Genomic DNA, 26415 nt, shown 5'->3' on the forward strand with positions numbered 1-26415 from the left:
AAAGCAGTGGGCACGCCGGCGTCCCTGCAAAAAGTAAAATAAAATAATAATAATATTTTGGGAGAAGCGACAGAAAAGGCAAAAAAAAAAAAAAGCAAAAAAAAAGCTCAGTGATCGTCTCAGTTACCGTGTTGTATAAATCACGTTCGTTCTGTATCTTGCGTTAGTCTCTGGTGTATATGCTAACTGTTGCTTCTGTCCCAGTTCCTTCCTTTTTTTTTTTTTTTTTTTTTTAGACTTTTTGTACAATAAAAAAATTATATAGCCAAAAAGAAGAGAGGAAAAAAAAAAAAAGGGAAAACTGCTGAGAAACGCGTTTCGCTTGGGTTCCTTGTCACCATGATCCCTCTGCACGGCGCCCACCAGGACCCCAGCTCCACACCCAGGGATGCTGCAGAGGGGGTCCCACATGGCCAAACCCCCCCAGCCCCCATTTTCCTGCAGGAGCCACCTCCCACCCCCCCAGTGCCACTCGCTGGTGGAGGCACAGGAGGCTGTGGGGAGACCCCATCCTCCAGGTCCTCACCTCCCTGCCCCGTGCCGGGACCACCGCTGCCTCCCCGTCCCCGCTGGGCTCGGCCCCCATGCTGCGTCCCTGCGTCACCGCAGCCCTCCAGCACCGCGCGCCCCGTCCCGCAGCCCCCCCATGTCCTCCCTCGAGAGCCTCTGCCTCGATCCAGCGCCCCCAGCCTTGGCTGGCTCGGGAAATATGTTTCCTGATGCTTCTCATTTTTCCCACGCTCCCTGCTGCCGGCCGCGGAGCAGCGGATGAGAGGGGAAGAAATCCGCCCTAACGCCCGCGCCCCGCTCCGTCCTGGTGCCAGAAGCGCGTCTCCCCCCCTCTCCCCAAACCCTCCCCAAACATTTGCCTTTGTGCTTCAAAAACCACGCTGAGAACCAGCAAGGCAGCACACAAACACCCCCAAAACCATCCGAACGGGTCGGGAAGAGGCATCCCCATCCCGCCAGTGCGGCCCCGGCCTCTCCTCGCCCCAGCCCCGCTCCTCGGCGGCTTCGCCCCACGGAGGGGACGCCGAGCACGTGGGCGCCGGCGGCCTCTGCTGCCTCCGCTCCACGCTGTAAAGCTGAGATTTACAAGTGGCCGGAGGAGCCCAGAGCTGGGCAGCCTTTATGGAGCCTCATTAGGAGCTGCAGGTATGCCGAGAATGTCGCAGCTAATTACAGCTGGGCTCGGCGGGGGACAGGGGTGCGCAGCTGGGAGGGGCGCTGGGGTCGCCGGCCGCGGGGCCGGGACGGAGCCGCGAGGTTCTTGGCACGAGCGGGGCCCAGGCGCGAGGGCTCAGCTCCAGCGCGGAGCCCCGGGGTCGGCCAGGTCCCAGGCCCCGGCGGCCCCGTGGAGCTGCGCCGCTTCCCGGCTCTCGCGCTCCCTGTGCCGGAGCCAAGGTCCCTTCCCAAAGGCCTGGGGATGCGCTCGGGGGCTGCCGCGTGCCCCCGTCCTCGCTGCCCTGCTGCTCCCCGGCTCCGCTTGCTCCATTGGAGACTCCCTGAGCCCAGCCTGGTTGTAGGCAGCTTTAGGCAAGGCTGAGGTCCCGGCCATGCACAGAGCACCAAAATCTGGGGAAGAAACCCACCCAGTCTCCTCTGGACCTGGCTTTCCCATGGGTGAAGCTCCTGGAGGGCTCCAGGACCTGCACAATGGCACCAGCACCAAACTGGAGCCCTGGGCGCAATGCACGGCACCAAACACTGGTGGAGGCGAGGTCTGGGGCACCCCCACACCCCCACCTGCCCGCTGCCCCCACGCGGGCACCGCGAGGTCCCGGCCCCCTTTGTTTGTTTGTTTCGGGGACGATGTCAAGAGTTTAACGAGCGCGCGCCTTTGTTCCGGTCACGTCTCCCCGAGGCTGCACCCCACATCAGCGGCTCCCCGGCCACCGGCTGACCTAGTTCCGAAACCCAGGGCAGGGCTGGGGCGGGGGGGGGGGGGAGAGGGACAAATTAGGACAGGGACGTGCGGGCGACCACCCACAGCTGCACCATGACATAATATGGCTCCCTAACCTTCCCCTCCGCTGCCTAACAAGACTGCCCGCACGCAGCATTCACAGTAATTAAACCATCAACAGGGAGCTTGGCTGGGATCCACCGACCTCGCCATGTCCCGGGGAGATGCCGGCGCGGGGCACGGCGCAGCGGCAGCACCGGGGGGACCGGGTGGCTCAGCCCTCGGCCACGGCACTCAGGGATGGGACTGCGGGGTCCTTGAGGTCCCTGAAGTGTCCCATGCTCAGGCACGGGGCGGTGAGTTCCTCATGCGGGGTGTTCCCCGTCCTTCCCTGTCCCCCAGCGGATGCATCCATGGAGCCTCTGCTGCAGCAGGGAAACCTCGGGGGGACGACGGCACCGACCGGCCCCGACACCTCGCCACTGCTCGGGAAGGGCAGCGCTTGGGTTCCTTGGGGCAAGGAGCGCAGAACCGGTGAGTCCGGAGAGGGAAAGCGAGGTCCTGGCACGGCGCAGGAACCCTCCTGCAGCCGTGGAGAGGCTCGGCCGTGGGCTCAGCCCCGCGCCCCCAGCCCCACGCAGGGGCTCACCGGCCCCACGGCAGCGCAGGTGGGGGGCAGCCCCTCCGCTCGCCCCTGCACACGCCGGGCTGCACTCTTTTGTCCCCTCATTTCCCTGAATTTAAACAAAAGACGCTTCCAACCCACCCAGGGAGGCCGCGGGGAGCAGAGCCGAGCGCCGCGGGGAGAAGGGGCGCTGGCACCGGCTCGGGACCGAGCCCCCCGCGCCCCGAGCCCCCACCTCCTCCGCGGCCCCCACACTGCGCAGCCCCACCGCTGCTCCCGCCCCCGGCCCCCCCAGGCCTGACCTATAGTCCCACTCGCATTTACAGCCCAAGCGTCTGCTGTGAAAAGTGACTTCATGCTGAATTTGGGCACTGCACGGCGTTACCAGCTCTCACGCTGCAAGCCCCGGCCCTCCTTTTCTTTCGCTTGCTTTCCCACACTTTCCCCCGCTCATTGTGTGCCCGCTGCTTTTTTTCTTCGCCTATTCAGCCCAAATTAGTCACGAGCAGCCCCCAGCTTGGAGAGGAAAAATAAATTAGGTGGTGTTTTAAACACAGTGTGATTGGAACGATTCTCCCCTGCACCCAGGAGGGGAAAGCCCGGCCTTTGAAAGATGCGGCGTCCTCCACCAACAGCCCCCGTGCACGGCCCCGGGAGCGGGCTGGGGACGCGGCCCCGCGCGGAGCTCACCGGGTTGCGGTGCCACGGCCACGGGAGGCTCAGCCCCGGCCAGGGGAGGGGATGGGGAGAAGCGGGACCCAGCCCCACGCCGTGGGGAAGGACAGCGTGGGACACGCGGCCAGGCACCAGGTCCCCGTTCCTGCTCCGGGAAGGGGACGGCACCGGGATCCCCGCGTTTGGTTCTCGGCGTGATGAGGTTGGAAGCCTGGAGAAGCAGCAGTGACGAAGCCTCGGATGCCAGGAGAGCTCTGCCTGCCCCTCCTCAGCTCTCTGACCACCCGTGGCTCCCGGCACCCACACCAGTGGTGAAGGGAAGCACTGGCCCTGCTGTCCTTACGCGCCTCGGTGGCTCTGGCTCCGCTACCGCCGGGTGCCAGCCCCCAGCCGGAGCAGCAGGGAGGCTCCAGGGAGGCAAGAGGGGACGAGGAGCTGGGGCAGGCCGGGAGCAGGGGCCAGGAGCAGCTTTCTTCAGGGCCATGGTGCACCAACATCTGTCTGTCCATCCGTCTGTCCGTCGCAGCCCCATCCCTGCAGCACGCTCCAGCCCCGAGTCAAAGCGACAGACACCAGAATTGCCTTGGAGAAGCAGTTTTATTATGAAACCAAGAACGAAATGCAGTGTTTGCCCTGGCACACTACAAAACATCTCAAGCAAATAACCAGCAGAAGGATCATGAGCCAAATAGAAAATACATCTTACAAAATCTGACATAAAAAAACAGAACAAAACAAAACAAAACAGAATAAAGTTATTACATTAAATCGGGAAAGAGCAAGGGAGCTTTGATTCACTCAGCCATCGACAACCCAAGACACCACGACACCCGGACCCCGTGGCTTTTAGCTGCCCTTTGGGAAAGTAAACAAACGTCCAAGGTATTGCTTAGAGTCACTGAGGGCGCACACAGGCAGTCAGACTGCAGACATTAGTGGAACAGAAGCAGTTTGAAGACTTCTACGTTAAAAAATATATATATATTGCTTATTAAGAATCAGGTATAAGCCTCTGGAAAGCTCCATTTGTACACGCATCTGCTGTTCTCTGGCATCTTAAGGGACCAAGCATGGACAACGCAAACGCCTTTCCCAGAAAAGGTTACAGTCAGAAATAAAAATCCTACAACTTCAGTAAGACTCCAGACAACAGAAGGATTTCAGCCAAAATGTCCACCCAAAAACCCAAGCAGAGGCCTGGACCTCTGCTTATACCTGGGGCCGAGGTATCCGTGCGAGGGAAAGCACTGCACAAGGTGTAGCAGGAACGAACGCTTGCAACTGGAACTAATTCTCTGGGTACAAAGAAGGAAGAACGGGCACCGGGCGGCTGCTCTCGCTGCCACGGCACTGCCGGTCTGACAGACACTGGCCTCGGGCTCCTACTCTTCACCGCTGTGTGCCCACAGAAGCCACCCCGAGGAATTGCTCGTTACAGCCCCCTAGGAACGGAGGTGCCCTCTGAAAAGCCGCAGCAACAGCGTGCGCTTAACAGGCTGCAGCAGCGCTGCCTTCCGTGGGACCCGGCCAAGGTTTTGCCCCACAACTTGACTGCAACGGCCCCGGGTAACGCAGAAGGAACTGCGTTAGATCAGAGATCTTCAGCCCTGAACGCAGGTCCTAGGGCAACAGCGGTGCCCTCCCACGCCCTTCGGCAGCTCGGGGAAGAGCGAGGCTTCTTCAGCCAGTGTGCGAGTCAGCCAGCTCGCCAGCTGCTCTGAAGCAAAGAGAGGAGAAAATGAAACCCAGCCTGAGAACACGCTCGGACAAAGGGATTCTGGCGTTGTGTTTAAGGAGAGAAATGTATCGCTGACCTTAGCGGGACCTGGAAAATGTGCGTGAAACGCCAGGAGCCCCAGAGGGCTTAACAAGGCCGGATAAATGAAGTGGTCAGGACAGGCTCTGTCTGCAAGCACGCTGCTACTTTTCCCTCCTCGTTTTAGGACACCGGTCTCGATCTAAGGTTAACCGGCAATTCCTGCCCTGACAATCCCCGCTAGCCTCACCCTGGGAAGGAAGGGTAAAAGGAAGGCGGAACTGCCCCGTGTGCTGGCTACCAAAGCGCCACTCCTCCGTTTCTGAAAACACCAGACCAAATCCTTCCCTGCCGTGCAACCTGCCGGGGCGCAGAGCAGAGCCCACATCCCACGTCGTGCTCTCCTGATGAGGTGTCCTTGTCCCAGCCGCCAGGAAGAGACCGTGACACAGCCGAGCCTCGGGGCCCGTTTTCACAAGGTAAAGGAGGAGAGGACCAAGAGATGGAGGCAGCATCGAGACAGCAAACACCAAACACTTCCAACCGCTCCTCGCTCCAGCAGCAATTCCAGTGAATTCTTAACCTAGAGCCGTGTCAGAGGCAGCCGGGGAAGGACCAGGCTGCAGGGCTTCGGGCTACCAAAGATGCAATAAGAACAGTTCCTTCTTTTTGCCCTACTTCTTTTTTTTTTTTTTTTTTAAAAAAAAAAAACCAACTTTGTAACTTGAAAGAGTAAGTAGCACAATCATACAACTATGGGGGGTTCCCTGCCTACTCATCACTAAAACCTAGAGGAACAGAGTGTGAGAGAAAGTGGGGGAAAGAGAAAGAGTATGCACGCACTCGAGGCACACTGCAAGTGGGGGGAAGCTAGGGAGGACCGGCATCAGACAATCCCAAAGCGCTCTGCTCTTTTCCTCTTCTTTGCCTGTAAAAAATAAATAAATAAATAAATAGAAGAAAATTCAAGACCAAGACCAGTGAACGAGTTCTTCTAAAGTCTCGCCCAACCTGGTGGAGGATTTCCTACCAGCCCGGCGTGGGTACGGCAGCTCCAGCCCCTTCCTGAGCGCGCCGACACAAAGCCCGTTGGAGGGGAGGTTTTGTACCGCGCTTGGCAGGGAGCTATGAAGGTTTTATTCTAACCCTGGGACAAAGAGAGCCCCCAAATCCAGTAGCAGAAATATACAGTGCCTGAGATACAGTGCTGCTGGAGTCACTTCATCTTGCTGGCAACGCGCTACAAAAGGGTTGAGCTGGGAACAATGCCTACTTTAGAGGCCTAGAAACCCTTCCAGGCAGTGGGGAGGTGGGAAATGTAAAAGGGCAAAGGGTTAACACTCGCCTATTCATGGAAAAGGTGAGAGGGACACACTAAAACGCATTAAATATACTATTGCGTCTCTCAGATATGCCTTTAAGCCGATACACGAGGGGCGTATAAATCTTAATTTTTAGCAGGATAAATAGCCCGGGGGCAACAGAAGCCCTAATCAAGAATCTCCAGGGGAAAGGTGCATTTGAGTGCACACAATACTAGTAAAAAGACCTTTTTGTTCCAGGCACAATCTCCAAGTGACCTAACGGAAAAGCATGGAATCCCTCAGCCCAGCCGCCCCCTCCGCGCGGGCCGCGGGGGCTCATTCTCCCATGCTCGGCAGCAGGCTGGGAACGCGTGGGGCGGCGCCTCGGCAGCGAGCTCAGAACGGCACAAAAAAAAGCCCCCGAGCCCCACCTGGAGCGCCGAGAGGGCTCTCGGGGAGCACACCAAACCCGCTGCCGGTGTGCCCGACCCCGCAGCCACTTGGTTGAGTGGCTCCCGAGCCCCTGCAGCTCGTCCTGCCGCAGCCTCGTTTGTTAATGAGCGGGTCCCCGTCTGGAAGGAGCCCCCGTGCCCCCAGCATTGGGCAGCGCTCGATGCCTGCGCTAGGGAGGGTGGCTGCGAGCCCCCAGCTGCACGTGGGGCTCCCCACAGCTCACCGGGAGCTCCTCGTGTCAGAGGAGGACGAGCTCGCGCGTAGGGTGGCTCAGGACGATGTGAAAGCCTAAAACAGCACAGAAGTGCCCTGAGGTGGTTACAAATTTAAAAGATGGGCCAAACGCACAGAAGAGAGATCCGCCGAGGGGACGGAACAAAGCAGGGAGGAGAAAAGCTGGAAACGGGGTCAGGATCTCGGTCCTCATTATGCTCCGGGGTCTCTGGGGCTTTATTCTCAACGAGCAGAGGGCCCAGAAGCATCCAGGCCACGGGGAGCACAAGGAAGGGGAGCAGCAAGACGCCTGCGGCGGCCGCTGCCCATCCTCTCGGGAGGGGGATTTTACCTCTGTGTCCTCTGTAGCTCCAGCCCCGGCTGAACTCGTCACGATGCCGAACCGTTCCTTCCTCTTCTTCAGCTTCTCGTCTTCTTCACTCTGGCACAAAGAAAGATGGAAATTTATTTTGCTGGCAAGGCCCCGAGGTACCCATGTTTATGGTACTCCTCCCCCTGCGCCCAGAGCAGGACAGAGATGCCCGGGCTGAGCCAGATCTCGGCAAAGGGTGCTCGCCGTGGGGGCTCTGAGCACCAGCGCGATGCCCTGGGGCAGAGCAGACCCCAGGGGCTGGCCCTGGCTGATGTTTTTTTCAGGTGACCTCCCTCCTGCTGCACTCGATGCCCCTTCTCTTGGAAACGTTTCCATTTGGAGATGGAAGCTGGGCACTCACCCCATCTTCCCAAGTCCCATTTAATTTATTTCCAGCCTGAACGAGCAAAACCCCCACTGACATTTCCCAGAGCCTTCCCATCCCTGTTTTCTCGAGGTTCTCCAAAAAGCCCGGAGGCTTTTTTTTTTTTTTTTTTTTTCTCTGCTGCCATCACCCACGCTGATGTCCTCATCAGCGCTAATAGCCCAAGCCATCATCGCCCTAAGAGCCTCACCGCATCCATTTTCTGTAGATTTATCCCCTCGCTCTGGCCTCTTCCAGGTTTCTGCAGCTAAGGCCGGCTGATTGCTGTGCTGCTGCTGCAGTTCCTCCTCCCTCCCCTGCCGTTAAGTGCATTTCACAGCCTCGCTCCCCGACCCTCATCTCGCCATCCCGGCGGGCGCACGGCCTCCCGTGGCCGTTTCACCTCCTCGCAAACCGAGGGCTGCCAACGTCACCGCCCGGGCCTCCAGATGCACACAGGGTGCAACGAGGACCACAGGGGCGTCGTTTTAAGGAGAAATTTTAAAAACTGCCTCAAATCCCAGTGCTCCTCCACCGGGATCAGCTGCGATTCCCTGCAGGGCTGAGGGACTGAACCGGACCTGGAGCCGTTTACAGCGCAGGGGGGAGCACAGCGAGCAGTGGGGTTTGGTCCTGGGTACAGCTTTGGTATGCGAAAGGTGTGATAGATGTTAGTAAATGTGATTTACCCCTAAAAGAGGAGTGGAAACAACCTGCCCACGTCGGCACCTGACACGAGGGACACCGAGGAGCCCAGCGGGGCCGATGCAGAGCTGGGCCGGGCACCCCGAGGCTCTCAAGAGCCCCAGCTCTGCGGGAGGCCACCAGTGGCCACGGTCCGGGTGGCACGCTGCCTTCCTCCTGCACATTCCCTTCCTCCCGCACGCTCCTTGAACAACCAAATCCTTGCCAAACAGCACTGCTGATGCTGCAGGTCCCGCTGAGCCGGCGGTGTCCTCAGCTCACCTGCCCTCCTGCCTACCCCGCAGCCAGCTCCGGCTCTAACCCCACCTGCGTCCCCCCGCCGGGATCCTCAGCACCCGAGCACCGAGGGCCACGCTCGATGCCTCGGCCGGCCCCAGGGCTGTGGGTGAGCACCCGGGGGTGCCCGACCCAGCACCCTGCCCTCCTTGGGGCAGCGGCCCCAAAATCAGCGAGGCGCGAGGCTCGCGAACAAAGGGCACGGGGAGGGATCACCACCACGGGAGAAAGTTGCTCTCGGGAGCAGCGCAGCACGCGCCACGGCCACACAAAGGAAAACTCCAGCCCTGCCCTCGGCGGCGGCGAAACGGGGCCCTAAAAATCGCCGCCGGTGCCCGCGGGCCCCAAAGCTGCTTCGGCAAAGGCGAGCGCTGTGTCTTTAAAGGAGGCTCCCAGGGACCGCAGCGAGCTGTAGGGTTTTATTTATTTTTTCGGTGAGCCACCCCCGCCCCTCTGCCCCCGCCAGTGCCCTGCAGGGAAAGCACACAACGTCGCCCTAAATCAACACCGTCCTAATGATCTCGCTCACTTGACCCCCTAGCACGACAGTGTCAGATGCAAACACGCGTACAATAAACTTCACTCCATCTTTAGCTTCTCGCTGACAGGTTTTGATTCATGGGGTGCTGAAACCCATCTGAGGAAAATTACCTCTATCAAAACGCTGCTATCTCCGCATCTATCAACCCCTGGCAGTGCCCCGGGGCCGTGCTCCGGCGCGCAAATGGGCGCACCAGCATCTGCGGGGAAAGCTGACCTCTCTGGCAGGATGTCAGATTTATTTTCTAACCTTGCTATTTCTAGGCTTGTTCTCCCTGCGCTCACGCCACGATAGTTATTTTGTAGTTTGTCTACAGAACGGGGGTGGGGGGAAGGAGAGGAAGAAAGATTGTACCGAGGGACTCCACGGCCCGAAGCTAAAACCTCTCCCGAGGCTGGGGAGCAAGGGAGCGCTCCCGTGAGCATCGCGAGCTGCTGGCACGGCGCTGCCTGCAGCCCCAAGGCTTTCGTTTGGGGTCGTGGGCTCCATCTGTGGGAGCATCTCAAAGCGAGCAGGGCCACGAGGCGAGGAAGCAGGGCCACGAGGCGAGAAAGTGGGGCCACGAGGCGAGAAAGCAGGGCCACGAGGCGAGGAAGCACGGCCACGAGGCGAGGAAGTGGGGCCACGAGGCGAGGAAGTGGGGCTCAGTGCTGCTCTGAGCACCTCGGGCTTGCAGCAGCCCTGTGGTGAAGCGAGGCGAGCTGAGAAGCCCCCGGTGAGCCCATGAAAGGTCCCAGGGGCAGCCTGGGTGGCACAGCTCCGGCCAGCACCCATCGCACCCAGCTGTAGCCGCTCGGGTCACTTGTTCCCAAAAGCTGGAAGGATCCATTTAAACATTGGACCCCTTTAAACACTGGACCGTTCCCTCTCTCCTGGGAGAAGGCAGAAGTGCTGCGGCTGGTGCTGGAAGAGTTAATGCCAAAAGGCATTAATTCATGGTTTCCATGGTGCGCCGAGCAGCTCTGGCACTCACCGCTGCCCTGCGAGCGGAACAGATCCGCGCTCGGGGCAGGGAGAGCACAGCTGGTTACCTTTTCAAATGGCACAAGCTCCCCGAGCGCTCAGATCTCCTCTGCCCCCCAGGCTCAGCACGCCGCCAGCAACGCCCCGTGCGGAGGTGGTGCGGCAGCGGCGCTCCGCTGGGATGTTCTGCTCCACTCGCCTCCAGGACCCAAACTCGTCCTGAGGGGAAAGCCCCAGCGCCCGCCTCGTTCTTAGCGGGCAGGCCAAGGTTGATCCCAGATCACTTAAAAGCTTCTCCTTGCCTTTCGTGGTCAGGGCAAGGAGCGGGAGCGCTGCCCGCAGCCCCCAGCGCCTGTTTGGGCATTCGGGCTGCTAATAAATGGTTCACCGGGAGCATCTCTGGTCTCTGCGCTGCACAAGGTGCTGCAGGGGATGAGGGCAGCGAGGCCCCTCCGTCTCTTAGCACGTCCTCCTCTGCGCTGGCAGCATCCAGGCTCGGGCACGCAGATCACACAGCAGCTGCTCCATGCGTGCGCTGTGAAACGAGGCTTCGGGAGCAGCGCCCGGCTCATCGCAAGCACCCAGGCAGGGGAAAAATGAAGAACCAGCGTGGCTCTTCATGGAATATCCCGAGTTGGAAGGGACTCAAGGATCAGCAACTCCAACTCCTCTTCGGGAGGCTCTGCACAGATTCAGAACAGGCAGGAACCAAGGGGAAGGTGAGGATGTGCCGGAGATGCTCCGCGTGTCCACGTACAGCCGCCCCGAGGCGTGACCACAGCTCGCTGCTGTGGTTTGGGACCTGCCACGTACCAGGTAAGGCGACCACCTCCTCCAAAGGGGCACGGGGTGACTCCTTTGGTGCACCACCACCACGTCGGAACAGCCAGGCTGCTGCGAAATCCGCCCCCAGGCCAAGCTTCACGCTGCGCGGTCGGAGCGCTTCGCTCTGCGCAGATTAGAGCAGCCCCAGGAGAAAAGCGCTCTGAATCTGCAGATGAACCCTGGAGTGTCCTCATCACAAATGCGGGGAGAGAGAGAGAGAGAGAGAGAGAGACACGAGCCTCCTCCGTAATCACGCCCTCGGTGTTTTCATCCGCAGAGAAAGGCAGGGTGTGTGCCCACATGTGTGTGAGCCGGGCCCTTCTGGTCACTCTCCTGTATCTCGCTGCAGCATGACGGATGGCAGGATGAAAAGCAGAGCCCCGAGGCTTTCAGGCGATGGTAGATTAATGATGACATGGCCTTGACCTCCAAAAGGTAAAGGTTATGAAACACTCAAGGGTAACTGGGCTTCCAATTTCATACCCGGAGGGTGAATGACAGCAACTGATGGTTTTATTCTCAGAAACACTCCAATCCTAGGACGCGCAGCTGTCACCCACCACCTTTTTGAAATTCATCTCAACGTATTTATTCCTCCTGCTTCTTTCTCCGTGCAGGCTCTATCTGAGCGCTCCCAAGTCCTTCTGGAGCCTCCATCAGCCAGAGGCACGAGGCGATGGGGAAGCCAGAGCCAAACAGAAGCGCTCCACGCGCGGCTGGTGGCCCTTCCCACCTGGACCTGTGAAACTGCTTTCACAGGGGCCAGGGTTTGGAGCTCGCGGCAGTGGGACACGCGTGGAGACCAGCACGGACACTCGCAGCCTCTCTCCAAAATAACGCCAGCACGAGGACTCCACGAAGCTCAAATATCCGACACAAGCTCCTATCCAGGTCCTTACACAAACAGCGCGTTGGAGAGACCCGTGATGCCGCCAGCACGAAGGGACAATTTCTAAAAATCACAACTTGTTCAAAATTACACCACTTACGCAGATCCAAGGGCCTCAGTGCATGCCAGAAACATTAAGCACGGCTTTATCTGCAAGGAAAACAGATCCAAACCCCCAGTGCCAGAAGCACAACTCGGAAGCATCCCACTGACTGCCTCGCAGCAAGCCGAGGGCGACTGCAAGTTCCTCCTCCAAGCACGGCAGCATCCAGTGTAGCTGCTTCCCAGTGGCCTCGCAGGATTTACATGTTTTACACGTTTGCTGCTGCCTTTTCTGGAACTAGATTACAGAATTAGCCCACCACGTCACCTCAAGTTAAATTAAAGCTTGATCTTCTGCCTTGCTTCACCTGTAAAAAGCTTTCTGTATCTGCCTGGGATACTGGTGTAGTGCAAAAACGAGCTGAAATCTAAGATCTTCATTAACAGAAGGAGATGGAAAAATTAACGGGCATCGGTTATTTGAAATGCTGTGCCCAGCTCTGGCTGTACACCGGAGAGGTCCCCATTTACTCATTCACACTAACGAAACTTGAGTGACTTGGTGGAGGGCTTCCTTACGGCACGACCTCGGTTCTCAGCAGCTTTTTCAGCTTTACCCAAGCTGAGGGCACCAAGCGGCTGCAGAGCTGGCTCCCGGCCCCTTCTTCCACCTCCCAGCTCAGACAACAGGTCGGCAAGGCAGAAAATGCAGTGGTTTCCTGTACCTCGCGTTGAGCAGAGGGCAGGAGCTGGAACAGCCGGCAGTTCTGAGGTTTTCCTGTGTCAAGACAGCGCGGCTCTCACAGTTAGAAGTTTATGCTCGCCCCAAACGGGATCAGCGGGGGAGGAAGACAAAAAGTCACAGACAAGTGCTAAGAGTACACCTGCAGCTCTCCCAGCGCTTCAGTGCCGGAGTTGAAAAGCATTCTTCGACTTAGACGTCAGAGATGAAACAAACATGTCAGGAATGCCACATGGCAAAGTGAAGGAGACACACTTCAGGTGCACCACAAGGCAAAAGGCCTCGGAAGGGGCTTTTCATCTCTTTGCACCCGCTGAACGGCATCTTAAATATCATAAGGCACTTCCAGAGCCTCTTCCGTCCTGAAGTTCGCTCACCCCAGCGTGGGAAGGCTGCTCCACGGCCCCAGGTTTAGGAGCCTTACACCTGGCTCTGAGGGCAGAGGCCGGACAGGGTGAAAGCTGCTCGGCACCCCAGAAGAGTTTTCCCCCCGAAGAGTCCAGCTGTTATTAAAAAGGAGCAATCGGGCGATGACTGAACACGATTTGAATTGCACATTAGCCCCAGATTTAAAAAAAAAAAAAAAAAAAAAGAAAAAAATCCATTCTATTCAAACCCAACGAGCGCAAAAACGGCAACACCCCACGGCAGCGTTAACCCTTCCCCGGCAAGCAGGGGCTCGAGCCCACGCGCCCCGGTGGGGCCACGCCGAGCACGCCACGACCTACCAGCGAGCCGAGAAGCCTCCCGTCGTGGCCAGGTGCTCACCACGGTCAGATTTACAAGGCAGAAGGAGGGGAAATTCCAGGGGGGTCGTGGAAGCTCAGTGCATGTGTGCCCACCGCGGCTGCTGGCGGCACGCGGCACCGGAGTCGCGCACGCTCCTGCTCCTGGGGATCCCGCTGAACGCTGCCTGGTTTTGAGGCGAAGGCGATTTTATCTCCAGGATTTGCACACACGCTCCAAGGGCTGGGAAGCCAGCTGACTGCCTGCCGCTCCTCGCCCCGAGGGGAGAAGATTTTTTGGTAATAAGCGAGATCCTGGTTTGGAGAGAGAGCAAAGAGCTTCCTCCTGCAACCCAGAGGCTCCCAACACATCTGTGGTGACTTTGTGTCCCACAGGCACGCCGAGGTGCTGTGGGAGGGCAGCCAGGATGTGTGCGGGGCATCCTCATGGTGGGCAGCCAAGGCAGGGATGAGCAGCACGGCCCCACTTCCCTGGACTGTGGGCGAGGCAAGGACAAAATGCTGTGGAGACGTGCGGCACCGCTAGGTGAGATTTTGGGGCAGCAAGATCCCTACAGAAAGACCCAAGAGCAGCCAAAGCCCCTAACAGGACCACCTCGCCTGGGCAGCCAAGTTCCATGGCAAAGAAACAGATCTTTGGGGAAAATAAAGAAAAGGAAGCATGCAGACTGCCAGCCTCCACCCAGCACTTCCTAGGTGCTCTGCAAGGATGCTCCTCACTTCCCTGCGCTACATCTTCGGGCTTCTTGCAGCCAGAGGAGATAAAAGGCGGTAGCTAAAGGCACCCGGAAAGTACCTTACGTTTGATCTTTTATGGTCACTTAATTTGGTTTCTCCATTACTGCCGAAAGCTCGAGGTTCTAGCAGAGCTCGAAGGGCAATCTGGTGACAGCGCTGCCGCTCCGCAAATATTTGGCTCCAGCCCATCCCTAGGAGTTGTTAAATCTGCCCAGTTATTCCCCAGAACGCCGACCCGCAGCCAGCTGTGCTCCAAAAAGAAGCTGCTTTTGGCCCCGCGGGATGAGCTGGGCTGCTGGAGGGCCTAAGACCATGGCCCACTGGTGCTGAGCAGGATTTCTGTGGTGCTGCTATAAGAAGCTCTGCGCCCCCACCGAAGGCTCAGCGCGGCGCCACCGCAGGGCCCAGCGCTGCTGCGGTGCTGAAAGAGCTTCGTTAATCTTCCGAGAGCAGAAGGAGCTGCTTGAGTTATCTTAATTAAATGGATTAGATGGAGAGGAGGGGATCCTCAGCAGAACTTCCCGAAGTTTAATTCAGCGGGAGACATTCCTCACGGTCCCCCTTCGCACCCTCCGCACGCACACAGCGCACACACGCACTCCCCCGTGCATTTCACAGGGCTTTTTTTTTTTTAATTTTAAGCTGTTTTTACTTTTGTCCTCGGCCGTGAAGAGGGGTTAAGGGGAAACCTGACTTTGTTTCCCTAGCTGCGATTCGAATGGGTTGTGGAGGGCCGGAGCGGGAGCCGGCTCTGCCATTCTTCCCTGGCTGCTCCTCCAAATTCCTGCAGCCAAATGGTTCAAGAGCCGCTGAATGGCACACATAATGACATCATTGATTGAACCATAATAGAAGGGAAAAGGGGGGGTGGGGAAAAGATGTATTTGTGTTACAGACAAAAGCTAAGTTCTGTTTCACAGCAGGGACCAATGAAGAACCAGATGACTGGACAGAGTGAGGTCAGAGAGTCCCCCCCAGCATTGTCTTCCCTTTGAGCGAGCCCTTCGCCACTCCCTGAAGGTTTGTTAGGGACGCAAATCCTTTTCAAACGGCACCAGGGATAAATACCAGATCAGGAGTCCTGCTGACCTCGCGCAGCTCTCTCGTCATTTATTTTTAAAATGACATCGTGGGTGTGTGTAAGTGCGCGTAAAGGGCCGGGGTGGGGGGAGCGCTGCGCAAGGGGCGATTGTAAACACCAAATTACTGCAAAGTTGGAGCCTGGCAGAAGCCAGAGGAGGCTGCAGGGACGCTGGGGGCTCTCCGCGTGCTGCAGGCACTGGGTTTGGCATTTCACAAGGGCCTTCTCTCCATCGGGACCGGCCTGGTTGAGCAATGTTTGTGCTCGTCCCCGCAGCACGGCAGGGAGCACGGAGGGCAGGCAGCTGCCAAGGTTGCGCTGGAAGCAACGTTCGGGGCTGCTTCGGGTGCTGGTTTCACGCCCTGCCTCGGCTCAGGCTAAAAATACCCCAGGGTTTCTATTGAGCTGCAGGAAGATAATGCAAACCGCAGAGCTAGCAGCTGTAGAAGGGCGCCTGATGCTCTCTCAGGCCCGGCCACAAAAGTTTCCAGCACAAAGAGGAAAGAGCGAAAGCGCCCAGACCCTGCACCAAACCGGGAGCGCTGCGCCTGTAGAGCTGGGGGAAGGCTCCGCGGTGGTTCTGCTCAGCACCTCCCGCTGCTCCCTCCTGCAGCACGAAGCCTCTGAGCCCCCTTACCCGTGCCCTGTGTTCCCGGGGGCACTGCCCACGCTGCGGGGCCGCGCCAGCCCTGCCTGCTGTGGTTTATCCACGAGGACAGCGAGAGCGGAGGTGCCAGCAGACTGAAGGTCAGCCGTCCGCGCAGCGCTGCCCTCGCCTTGCAAAGCCTCTGCTGGACAAAGCGGGGAGGCCGAGAATTAAAGCTCCTGGCAAGGAAGGAACAAAACCCAGAGCAGAGCAAGGAGGGAGAAGGGGAAGAGCCCGACGTGCACGAGACCCGTGCCGCTGCTGCCCAGGCAGGTGAGGAAGCTGGAGGCAGGACCTGCAAGATGAGGCGAGCTCTCAGCCCCTCGGGCTGAACAAAAAACCTCCCTGCAGGCTTCCAGGGATGTGGCCAGAAGGCAGCAGCGTCTCTGCTGGAGCTGCCCGGGGCAGAGCTTTGCATTCCTGCACTGCTCTGTGCCTGCAGGCACACGGCCAACACAACACAGTGAAGTTTGGCTTCCACCTGGGCAGTGTGGCTGCCCGTTTGCTGCAGCGCTCCCGAGCCTCCTCGTACTTTGTGCAGCACCACCGAGCTTTGCACCTCGTGAACCCGCTGCTTCCTGGTAGCTTGACTTAGTCACAACCACGGGAAGAGAGTAAAACCTTCCGAAGAGCAATGAGTACTACGCCACGAAAATAGCAAACACCTGTGGAGGCAGGAGACCTGGGTATATCTCAAGGTTTTAAGATTTGCCTTGTTCGGAAGGGATGACAACCCCTTAGAAGGCGTCCCAGTCCAGTAACTGTGTTCCAAATTCACCTTTATTCCCCTGCATGGGAATCAAGCTGCACACAGCCAGCGGCTGCGAGCCTCAGCACCCACATCTGCCAGCTCCAAAGCCCTCCGGGACGTTTCTATGAGCTGGCAAGAGGAAAGAAAAGCAGAGCCCAGGGCAAGGAGGCCACCCTGAGAGCAACCAGGGTGAGAGTCAGCTGGCGTGGTGGGTGGCCACGCTTGTTCTCAGCAATGAAGGCAAAGAGCAGCGGGACAGCTGAGCCTTTGAAGGCACCGGGCATCTCCCAACACAGACCGCGTGCGGACGCCGATGACCAGCAGCCTGCCAAACGTTCCTTGAAAGCAGCTGACACGCAAACACCATTTCTCCAGAAAACACCTCTGAATATCTTCTCTGCTTGGCTGAGTTGTTAAGATCTTGTTCTCCCCACTGCTTGCACGATGAAGAGGCCGTTTCTTTCTCCATGTGCAGCGACGGGAGCTGTTCGGGTCCGTGGCACGCACCTCTAGATGACCTTTAAGGTCCCTTCCAACCCAAACCATCCTCTGATTCCGTGACCTCTAGCTCGTTAGGATTGCAACGAGATTCTTCCTTCCAGCAACAAACCCAGATGGTTTTTCTCCCCTGCGTACAGTCTAGAGTTATTGAGGGGCTGCAAGGGAAAAGGCTGGCTGGAGGGAAGTTCCCATTTGCCTTCTAGGAAAGCTGATACCGCCGCTTCCTTGCACAATCCCATCCCACGCCAGCAGGACCACCAGGGAGCAGGACTGGAAGCCACAGCCTCATCCCTCATCCCAGAGGGGACTATTGCACTGCCCTTGGCCACGGCGCGTCGGGCCAGCCAAGACCACCACCAAGCCCCTCCTGGGGCAGTGGTTGCTTTGTCTTCAATGAAAAACCCCAAAAGCAACAACATACAGGCCTGCCAAGACTTTACATTCGCCCTGTAACCTCAGATGTTTTTTTTCCATGGGGTTACAGCCCCGTGAAGGTTTGGGTCTGTTTTCAAGTGCACCAACAAGGCACGGGCTCACGCTGGCCCTGCACAGCCCAGTGCCCCCCTCTGCTCCCCCAGGCAGCTTCCCACCCGCACCTTCGTCCCCAAAAGGTGACAGCCACACGGACGAGGGCTGGGATTAGGAGAACAGCAACGCTGAGCCCAGCACGCTGCCCGGGAGGGCTGCCTGGGCACAGAACTGTTAAAAAACACCCAAAGCCCACCCGTGACACAAGGGGAGCAGCAAACCCCCCCCCGCAGCGGGCGGCAGCGGTGCAGCTCCCTCCTGGGCGACCCCAGAGAGGGGGGGGGCAGGGGCGGCAGAGGCCGGGCTGGCAGCACCCTTGTGCTAAAACGCCCGTGCCTGCCAGCACTATTCTTCACCTTGTCACTTCCCATTATCTTAAACCAACAGGGCTGCATTCAGCTGCTCGCCTTGGAAAACAGCGAGGGCGCTTCGCAGGGACCGGGGGAAGGAGCGGAGTGGGCGGCGGGGCCGGCTGCACGCGGTGAGCGCGCGTGCGCAGAGCGGGCAGGGGTCCTGCCCCGGCCCTCCGGAGGCTGTAGAGGAACACGAGCTCTTCGAGGATTTCCACAAATCCTCACGGGGAGCAGCTGGACGCCCTCCAGCAGTTACCTGCGAGAGCATTGAGGCTGGGGTGCCCCCAAACTGCTCTCTCCCTCCTGGAGCCCGAGGCTTGCCTTCCAACATGCAGTTACCCATCTGCAGTCAGCTTTGTTTAGCAAAAGCTACCGCAAAGAGAGGCACCGAACACCTCAGCCTTCCTCGGGCCGCCTGCTGATTAAGTCCTCTGTGAGCATTCCTGCAATTAGCACGGGCTAGCAGTTTTCTGGACAGTCTCCCTGCAGAACGCCAGCCCGTCAGCTTCGATGCCGCTCGATTTTTGTACCAGGGTCTCTCTGACTTTGCTTCCACGCATTCGCGCAACTCTGGCTGCATTCTTTTATTCTGACCTACTTTCTACTTCCTGCAGGACTGCTGAAAAGTTTCTGTGACATGCAAAAAAACCCACACACGTGAGGTGTTTCAGAGGGCTTTGCTTTCAGTTCACTTTTTAAACCAGGACTATTTTTAATCTTCCCCCTGTGTAAATCCAGCTGCCTTAGTTACCTCTAGTCCAACTCAGAGGGAGATTGAAAATCCTTTAAAAATTACCTAAAGCAGCTTTTTTAAATACCTAAAAATATTAAGGTTTAAAAAACTTAACGTCATGGGAATTTCAGGGCATGTAAAAGAGTCCTGAATGTGGCACCGGTCACAGTGCGGTCACAGCACACCAGCTCCTCCGTACCTGGCAGGCTGTGCTGCAATTTCCACGCATCACAGCGATGCTATCACAGAGAAAAACTTCTTGAAATTGTGTTTATAAAGAAGTGCCAAGTGCTACATAAACCCATCCCAACAGCAGGACTTGTAGCGTGGTCCTGAGGGGGAAGGACGCGTGGGCAACATCCAGACGAAGCGAATGACATCTCAGGACAAGGTCTCCTTGGCCACCGAGGGGTCACAGCACGCTGAAGATGTTTTTCTGGGCCACATTTTTATGTATTCTAATACATAAGAGGGAAAGAGGAATTAAAATGAAGACCATAAAGAGAAGAGCCTGGGTTACAGCCCAGAGGAGACGGCGCTCCTCCACTCCGTGCCCCAGCAGAGACTGCGTGGGGAGCAGAGAGGAGAGCAACGGAGACACGGAGGTGACGACAGGCAGAAGTAGAGAGCTCGAGGAAAAAAATTATGCAGGGGCACATGGCCTTGCAGAGCTCCTGCTCTGCCTTCAGAGTGACAGCAAGACTCGTTTCTTGAGCACAAACCGGCCACGTAAGCCAGTTGTAGGTGGTGGCGCATGCCTGAATTTTTGAGAAGCACAACATCTGTCCTAGGAACAATCCCCTTCCACCAGTCCCTTTCCCCTCCCTCCTTGCCAACATCAGCACTTCTCCCCACCACCACTCTCTGCTTCCTTGGTGGTTAATAGCTTCTCATCCGGGGTTGGCAGGGGGTGCTTGGAAAGATTGCAGGCAGAAAAATTATCCAGGAAAAGGATTCCTCCTCAGCACGTTATTATAAGCTTGCTGGAAGCCAAACAATTAAGGCAATTGTTTTCTCTCTCTCATTTAGATATTTTGTATACACACAAACTTTCTGCTGGTCGACTGACCCCTGCTCTGCTCCACCACCACACCAACGTCACGCAGTCAGCCTGCCAGCTCTCTCCGGCTAATCTCAGGCAGCGAGCGCAGCAGTTCTCATCTGCCCCACGTAAAACAAGCTCTCATTAACGAGAATTAAGGCAGCATTAATCCAGAACCCTGACCGACAGACGTATTAAAACACGAACTCCTCCTAGCCACGGGTCAGCACCTTTAGATCGGGGGGGATACTTCAGCACGCGGTACTGCTGCTGCTGCTCAGGACCCCAACTGCTCTCGCGACACGTCCCGAGGCTCGGTGCCCCAGCTGTGAAGTGGAAGACCTGCAGCTGGGCGCAGAGAAGTTCTTCGAGGCGAGACACGGCTCAGGAGGCACGCTGCAAAGAGAGAAACTCTCCCCGTGGTCGCTCCTGACCAGCCCGCCCAAAAAGCCACCAAGGCGACGTTGGGAAAAATGAGGCAAATCCCCCAAAGTGTTGGGAGAATTGGGTAATTCCCCTGAGATGATGGGAAAATCAGGCAATTCCCCCACGAGGATGGGGACACCGTGAGCACTCGTCCCCTCGGGGCAGGAGATCTGCAGGCAAGGAGCCTTTGTCTGCCCGCCGTCGAGGACGTGCACCGGGACTCCTGACTGGAGTGACCTTGGCGCAGCCGCGTCACCTCTCCGCCCGCAGCCCCGACCCGAGGAGGGTTAATCAGCTAATTGTTTGCGAGGCACTTGGAGACCTCCGCGTTAAAGGGGAGATAGAAAAGCCAATTATTTTGGTCATCTGCTCAGATTGGGAAAGGTATTTGATAACGTGATCCTAAAGGTGGCAAGCAGAGCTTTTATGTTATCCCAAGGGCTCTCGCTGTCCATTTGGTGCCAACGCTTCCCCGGCGGGAGACTTACGAGGCTATTTTATACATAAAGAGCGAGCCTTCCCCTCGGAGAAACGCTTCTGAACCACGACCACGACGCAGGCAGCTCCCTCTGCAGCATCCAACCCTGCATATAAAACACGCAGCTAAACACCCTCCCCTGGGGAGCGGCGAGTTGGAGTGTTACAGGGAGCAGCTGCCGTGGAGAGGGAACATTTACAAGTGTGGGGGGTTAAGTACAACTAACAGGAGTCAAGGGATGGTAGCTTCAGGTCAGAGCGTGCGCTTGAACAGGAGGCCTCGGAGGGGAGAGTTAGTGCTACGGGGAGATAAACGCTTGCTTGATTTATTTTAAAAATTAATTTGATGGCCTCGTGCTGCCTTGAGACAAACGAGCACCTGCCTCCGCGGCTCGAGCGGAGCCAACCTTTCTGTTCCGCCTGCTCTCCTCGCAGCAACCTGGGTCTTGCTTTCCCCTTCAGGCAGGGAGGAAGAGGATTTTAAACTTGAAAGATTTCTACGCTAGAGGGCTAACGGAGGGGGAAGGGGGGTTCAAAGCTACAGATGAGTTCACAGCCACTAACGCAGCTCTGTATTTGCTCCCTGCTCACAGCAGGCCTGAAATCCCCCTTAGCTACGATTCTCCCCCCCCAGCATCCCTACCCCTCCCCAAACCAATTTGAATAGGAAATGAAGTGTGGCTCCGTGGAGACAATGGTTTATTGTAAAGTTTTTTGCTGCGACGCACGGTATAAAAACCTGCCAAGACACATGTAAACATTCGCAACTGCCAGGCTCCTCCGTAATGAAAAGCTATAAAGAACACCCAGGTGGGAAGCACAATACCACCAGCTAATTAAAGTAACCAATAATATTCCTCCCAGGAATGCAGGAGTGTGTTCCGCTCAGTGGGAGAAGCCACTTCTAAGCCCATGAACTCGGCTTCCTGGTGGAGCAAACAAAAAAAAAAAAAAAAAGAAAAAAAAAAAGGACACGGCGCGGCGAGGCGGGCGCTGCTCCGCGGAGCGCGGGGCGCACAAAAAGCCGAGCGCGGGGCAGCCGGGGGCTGGAGCTGAGCTGCCGCGAGCTGAGCTCGTTGGGGAGCTGCTCAGGGAGCTCAGACCTCACGTTTTGGGTTTTTTTTTTTCGGGTTTTTGGCGTGTGCAGGGGCCACGGGGCAGCTCCGGCACCCGGCTCCTTCCCCAAGCCCCAGCAGCACGAAGCTGCAGCCGCACAACCCCGCTGCGGGAAGGCCACAGCCATAAACATTGACAAGGCATATATCCCTCCTGAAAAATGGGAGCTCCTAGTGACAGGGTTAATGATGTTTGAGCAGCCTCTCACCCTGAGCTCCACATATCCCAGCGTTAATGCACTGGCCTCCTTCCCCCACCCCCAAAGGGACAGGAGAAGGAAGGGGGGGGGGGGGCGGGAAACAGCGACCTCCAATGCCAGATATTTTCTACATCAGTGAATTCCCAGGGCCGGTAGAATAAAGCAGAACGCTCAGAGATGGAGAAGCAGGCAGCAAAAAAGGTCAAATCCGTCCCCCCGAGGAGGAGAGGGGCTTATTTCGCGGGGCTGGAAGGAAGAGAAACCTCCCCTCGCTCTTACCCTTTCCAGCTGGAGAGGAGAGGTCTCCATGCCAACACCAGGCAGCTGTTAGGACCGGACAATCCTTCCTCACTCCCCACTATTTCTGAGCACTGCTGCGGCACGAGGGTCATTAAAGCCCGGAGGAGAAGGCCATTTGTGACCGGGCAGCGCGTGGGACGCTGCGCCGATCTCAGAGCACATTGATCCTTCCCTGTCTCACCCAAACGTGCCACCCTCAGCTTCTCCCCACCCTGCCACAGAAGCCGTGCAGGCAGGGAGGGCATTACCACGCCGCCAAGCACAGCATTCCCTGCACACACACACACACCCCAAAGCCACCCGTCGGGCTGGAGGCCAAGTGCGGCTCCATCTCCTGCCCTGCCAACAGCTCCGACACGCCGAGGTGCTACACACGAGGACCGGAGAGCCCACGGATTTCTCCCTGGCAAAATAAATAGCTTGAAGACCGAACTCACCCCCCTGCAAAGCTCATCTCATCGGTATTTCAGAGTTATTTGCTACCAGGGAGCTCCGGACTCCTCTTTGTGGAGCTCGTTACCTCGGTCTTTACAGACTCGGCTCCTACCCCAACCAGAAACGGGCGCTTATGCAGCGCGAGTCAAATGCCCGAAACCAAACCAATTTCACAGCGTGCCCACCAGCGTCGCTTCCCATGCTTTAAGACGAACAACTTTCAAATTCAACGCCTCTATCCACCCGTCATAACTTCCTCAAAGCCACGTTAAAAACGTCTCACACAAAACAAACCGAGGATGAGATAAGGAAGCGCCACTGACAGAACTCCCCCAGGGCCTGGCGCCCACACGGCTGCATGAATAACAAGATGTAAAAGCAGCACGAGGGCTCTGAGCATCACCGAGTGCTATGGGATGGAGCACTGGGCTCCTCTGGAGGTGCAAGGAGTGTCCTGGAGGCCAGTGCACCTTACCTTCTTGGAGAGCGAAGAGACATTCAACCCAAATCTCTGAGCCCTTTCCTTTAATTTATCCATGTTGACCTATAAAGACACAGGAAACGATTTATGGTTTAAAATCACCACCACTCGAGTAGCAGCAGCAGCCCAAAGCTGGCCCGGTGGCTCAGAACACCCAAAAGGATAAACCCCAGGGTGGTGGCCCCCTCCTGAAGGAGCCGCTGCACCTTGTACTTGTCCTGTGGGAGTCCAGCCAACACAAACAAGAATTAAACGACCTCTCAGGCACTTGCCCATACTCCTGGAAATTATCACTGCTCTCTGGTTTAAGAGATCCTTGCTGCACCCTCGTTCTTCCCAAACTATGAAGTCACGTCTGACCAGGTCCTGTGACCGAGCAGCTTGCCAGCAGAGCACCCAGCCTCGCTGGAATCTCCCAGAGAAGCGAGAGCTGCCCTTACAGCTCTTGTCCCTAGCACCACAGCTGGGCACGTCCAGGGAGAAATCCACAGCGTGAGCTCTGCAGAGGAAGCCCTGGTGCTGTTCTGCCCCTCAGATGTTCATGCAAAGCCTTTTATGCCCCTGGCACAAAAGAAACCCAGAACTCTGCCCCGGGACAGATCTTGGGGTGCCTTAACGCTGTTCCCCTCATCCTTAGGCCAGCACCAAGCCAGCTGCACCGTGCGACCACAGCTCTCAGCCACGCACACTCCGGTGCCTCCTGCTTCGACCTGGACAGCAGGCAAAGCAGCACTGGCACTGAAAATGGAGTAATTTACTACGGGTCATTCGTACTTTCCATTCCAGAAGCAGGATTCAAGCAATTCAAAGTCAAATAATGAAAACAAGGCATACGGAAAAAAAATCTGAGTATCCACCCACATTTCTGGCGTTTCATTCTGCGATCAGCTCACCTGAGAGCACTGTCACAGGAGGCAGCCAAATACTACAACGGGAGGGGAACCCACCCGAAGCACAACATGCAGGTGGGCCTCCCCACTGCCCCTCGCTCCGTGCTGTTCTCGGAGCATTTTGATGGTTCAGGTCACCCCTGCAGACGGGAACTTCTCTGCACAAACCACAACCCACGTGAGGAGCCTGAGCAGCGGTAACCCGTGAACAAGAAGCGTGTCTTACCGTAGGTTTGCTGTCTGCAGAGAGGCCTGAAACGAGGAGGGAAACAAAAAAAGAAAACCCAGTTAGAGAACAAGCAGCCAGAGCAGCATCCTATCCGACAAGAGGCGCAGTGGAGGAGTCACGCACCTGCCCGGCACAGACTCGTAAAGAATTTCTGTCCCACTTTTCCCAGCTTTACCTCTGCTCTCCAAATTCTTTTCATCCCCAGGTCAGTTTTTCCCACCCACAGAACCACTGCCATCCTCACACCTTGCAAAGAAAGCTCTGACAATTGAACCTGGCATTTGAAAAGAAGCCCAAAGACGTTCGGCGCCCCGATCAGGGTTACCCCACACCTGGCTGGCGTCCTCCAGTTGGGTTTGGGAGTACAAGACGCTGACAGATGTCTGAACTACCAAGAAAACCCCACCTGCATTTCATCCTGAGTCTACAATCCCTGCTCAGAGCTTCTGGGTGTGGGCAGGAAGAGGGACAGAGAGTGAAACAGCCTCCACCAGCTTTTTTTTTTTTTTTTTCTCCCAGGAATAAATAAATATTTGCAGTGAGGTCACTCCGTGAGTTAGTTCTGGTTCACCTTCTCACCTTTAGTCGAAACTGTGGCCAAACCAAACCTGCAGAAAGTAAACAGAGCTTAGTCAGACTCAGGCACATGTAAGGCAGGCGAGTATCTAACACGTCGAGCCTTAGCTTAACAAAGCAGTTTTCCCTTCAAATACTTTTCCCAGGTGTAATTCAGGCAAACAGGTTTGTGCACAAGAGCGACTGGAATCCAGTTATTGTTGCCTCCTGTAGCTACTGCAGCAACTCCTCCATTTACTGTGAACAGCAATTCCTCACTTACTTCAGAAAAACAGCTTCAGTGCCCAGAAAACTAGCTGCATCATCAGCACTGAGCCAGTTTGGCCTTCCCCTGCCCTGTCTCTCCAGCGTAACTTTAAGCAGCACTAGAAATTTCACTGGTACTGAGCACTCCAGTGTGACACAGCCCGGCTTTGACACGCATGTCTCCTGGCTCACAAGGAGCACGACCTCTACACACGTCACAGCAAGTGTCTGCAGACCCTTGAGGAAATCCATCCAGTTTGTTCAGGCTGGAGGCAAATTCCACCTCCTTCACGCTAAAAGCCACCTCCACATCACGCCAGCACAGCCTGCCACTGCCAGATGTGTCCCATGAGGTCTCCTCCCGAGCTAAAGCAGGGAAGGCTCGAGGTGTGGACTCACCGAGCTGCACGCGCTGCCTTCTTGCTCTCCAGGCTCACGGGCACGTTGAAGCGTTCAGCCCTCTTCTGCATCCTCTGGAGGGAGAAAAGGAAAAAGAACCCAGTGAGAAGAGAGAAGATTTGAGGCGTACAGAAAGAAAGCAGGAAGAGGCACACGGGAAAGGCAGCGGATGGGTAACACTTCCACGTGCCCTGCTGGGCCAGCAGCGTGTGGCCTGGGAAGGGAAAAGTCCCCTCCTGCGCCTGCAGGTAACGGGAGAGCTGCTGCAGGCACCTGGAGCCGTCCAGGAGGCCACCCCATAACCTCCTGGATGCGTGCTTGACCAAAGGAAGCTCTCCAAGTCCTAACGAGCTCGGTCCAAATAATAAAGGCACCTTTCAGAAAAAGGTGCAGCCGGCTGCAAGAGCAAACAGCTCCACTTCTGGGCTCTGTTTGCACAAGAAAAAGGGGTTTTATTGCCCTTTACTCAGGGAGCGCTCCCAGGACAGGACAGGAGGCGTGCCAGAGGAGAGCAGGGCCGGGGAGCTGACGGCAGCAGATGACTATTTGGAGGTGCTACGAGGCTGCAGCCAAGCTGAAGGCTGGTGTGCCAGCAGCAGGCGGGAGCGCTCCCCTTCCAGGGAAGCCCCTGTGCCAGGGGAGCAGCGCTCCTGGCACGCGCTGCAGAGGGAGCGGCCGCGCCGGCCCTCCCGGAGGCAGGGAGCAAGCAGGCGGCACAACCAGCTCGGCTGGCTCCCAAAAAAAAAAGAGGCAAACAAGATTTCTTTGGCTATGCAAAAGGCCAAAGAAATACGCTAAGAGAAGAGATGGGTGGGGGGTGTTTTCAGGGACCTTATTTATTTGGCACAAGGCTTTTCGTGAGAGACCGCC

General features: G+C 57.1%; 1 protein-coding gene across 2 annotated transcripts in view; it reads right to left on the reverse strand.

Moving 5' to 3' along the window:
- Positions 1 to 3784: 3784 nt before the first annotated feature.
- SARNP (SAP domain containing ribonucleoprotein) overlaps positions 3785 to 26415 on the reverse strand; it is a 28317-nt gene continuing 5686 nt past the window's right edge. Inside the window, exons 6-11 of one of the 2 annotated variants that reach the window (XM_032204800.1) lie at positions 25546 to 25619; positions 24904 to 24932; positions 24322 to 24347; positions 23200 to 23268; positions 7285 to 7374; positions 3785 to 5890 (exon numbers count right to left, since the gene is read on the reverse strand). In XM_032204800.1, coding sequence (XP_032060691.1) covers positions 5849 to 5890; positions 7285 to 7374; positions 23200 to 23268; positions 24322 to 24347; positions 24904 to 24932; positions 25546 to 25619 — 330 coding nt within the window. In that variant the 3' untranslated portion in view covers positions 3785 to 5848. Of the gene's footprint in view, positions 5891 to 7284; positions 7375 to 19133; positions 19188 to 23199; positions 23269 to 24321; positions 24348 to 24903; positions 24933 to 25545; positions 25620 to 26415 lie in introns of those variants that run through there. The other variant, XM_032204801.1, reaches the window with a different exon arrangement.

Source organism: Aythya fuligula, chromosome 29 (assembly GCF_009819795.1).
Source record: "Aythya fuligula isolate bAytFul2 chromosome 29, bAytFul2.pri, whole genome shotgun sequence".
NCBI classification, from domain to species: Eukaryota; Metazoa; Chordata; class Aves; order Anseriformes; family Anatidae; genus Aythya; species Aythya fuligula.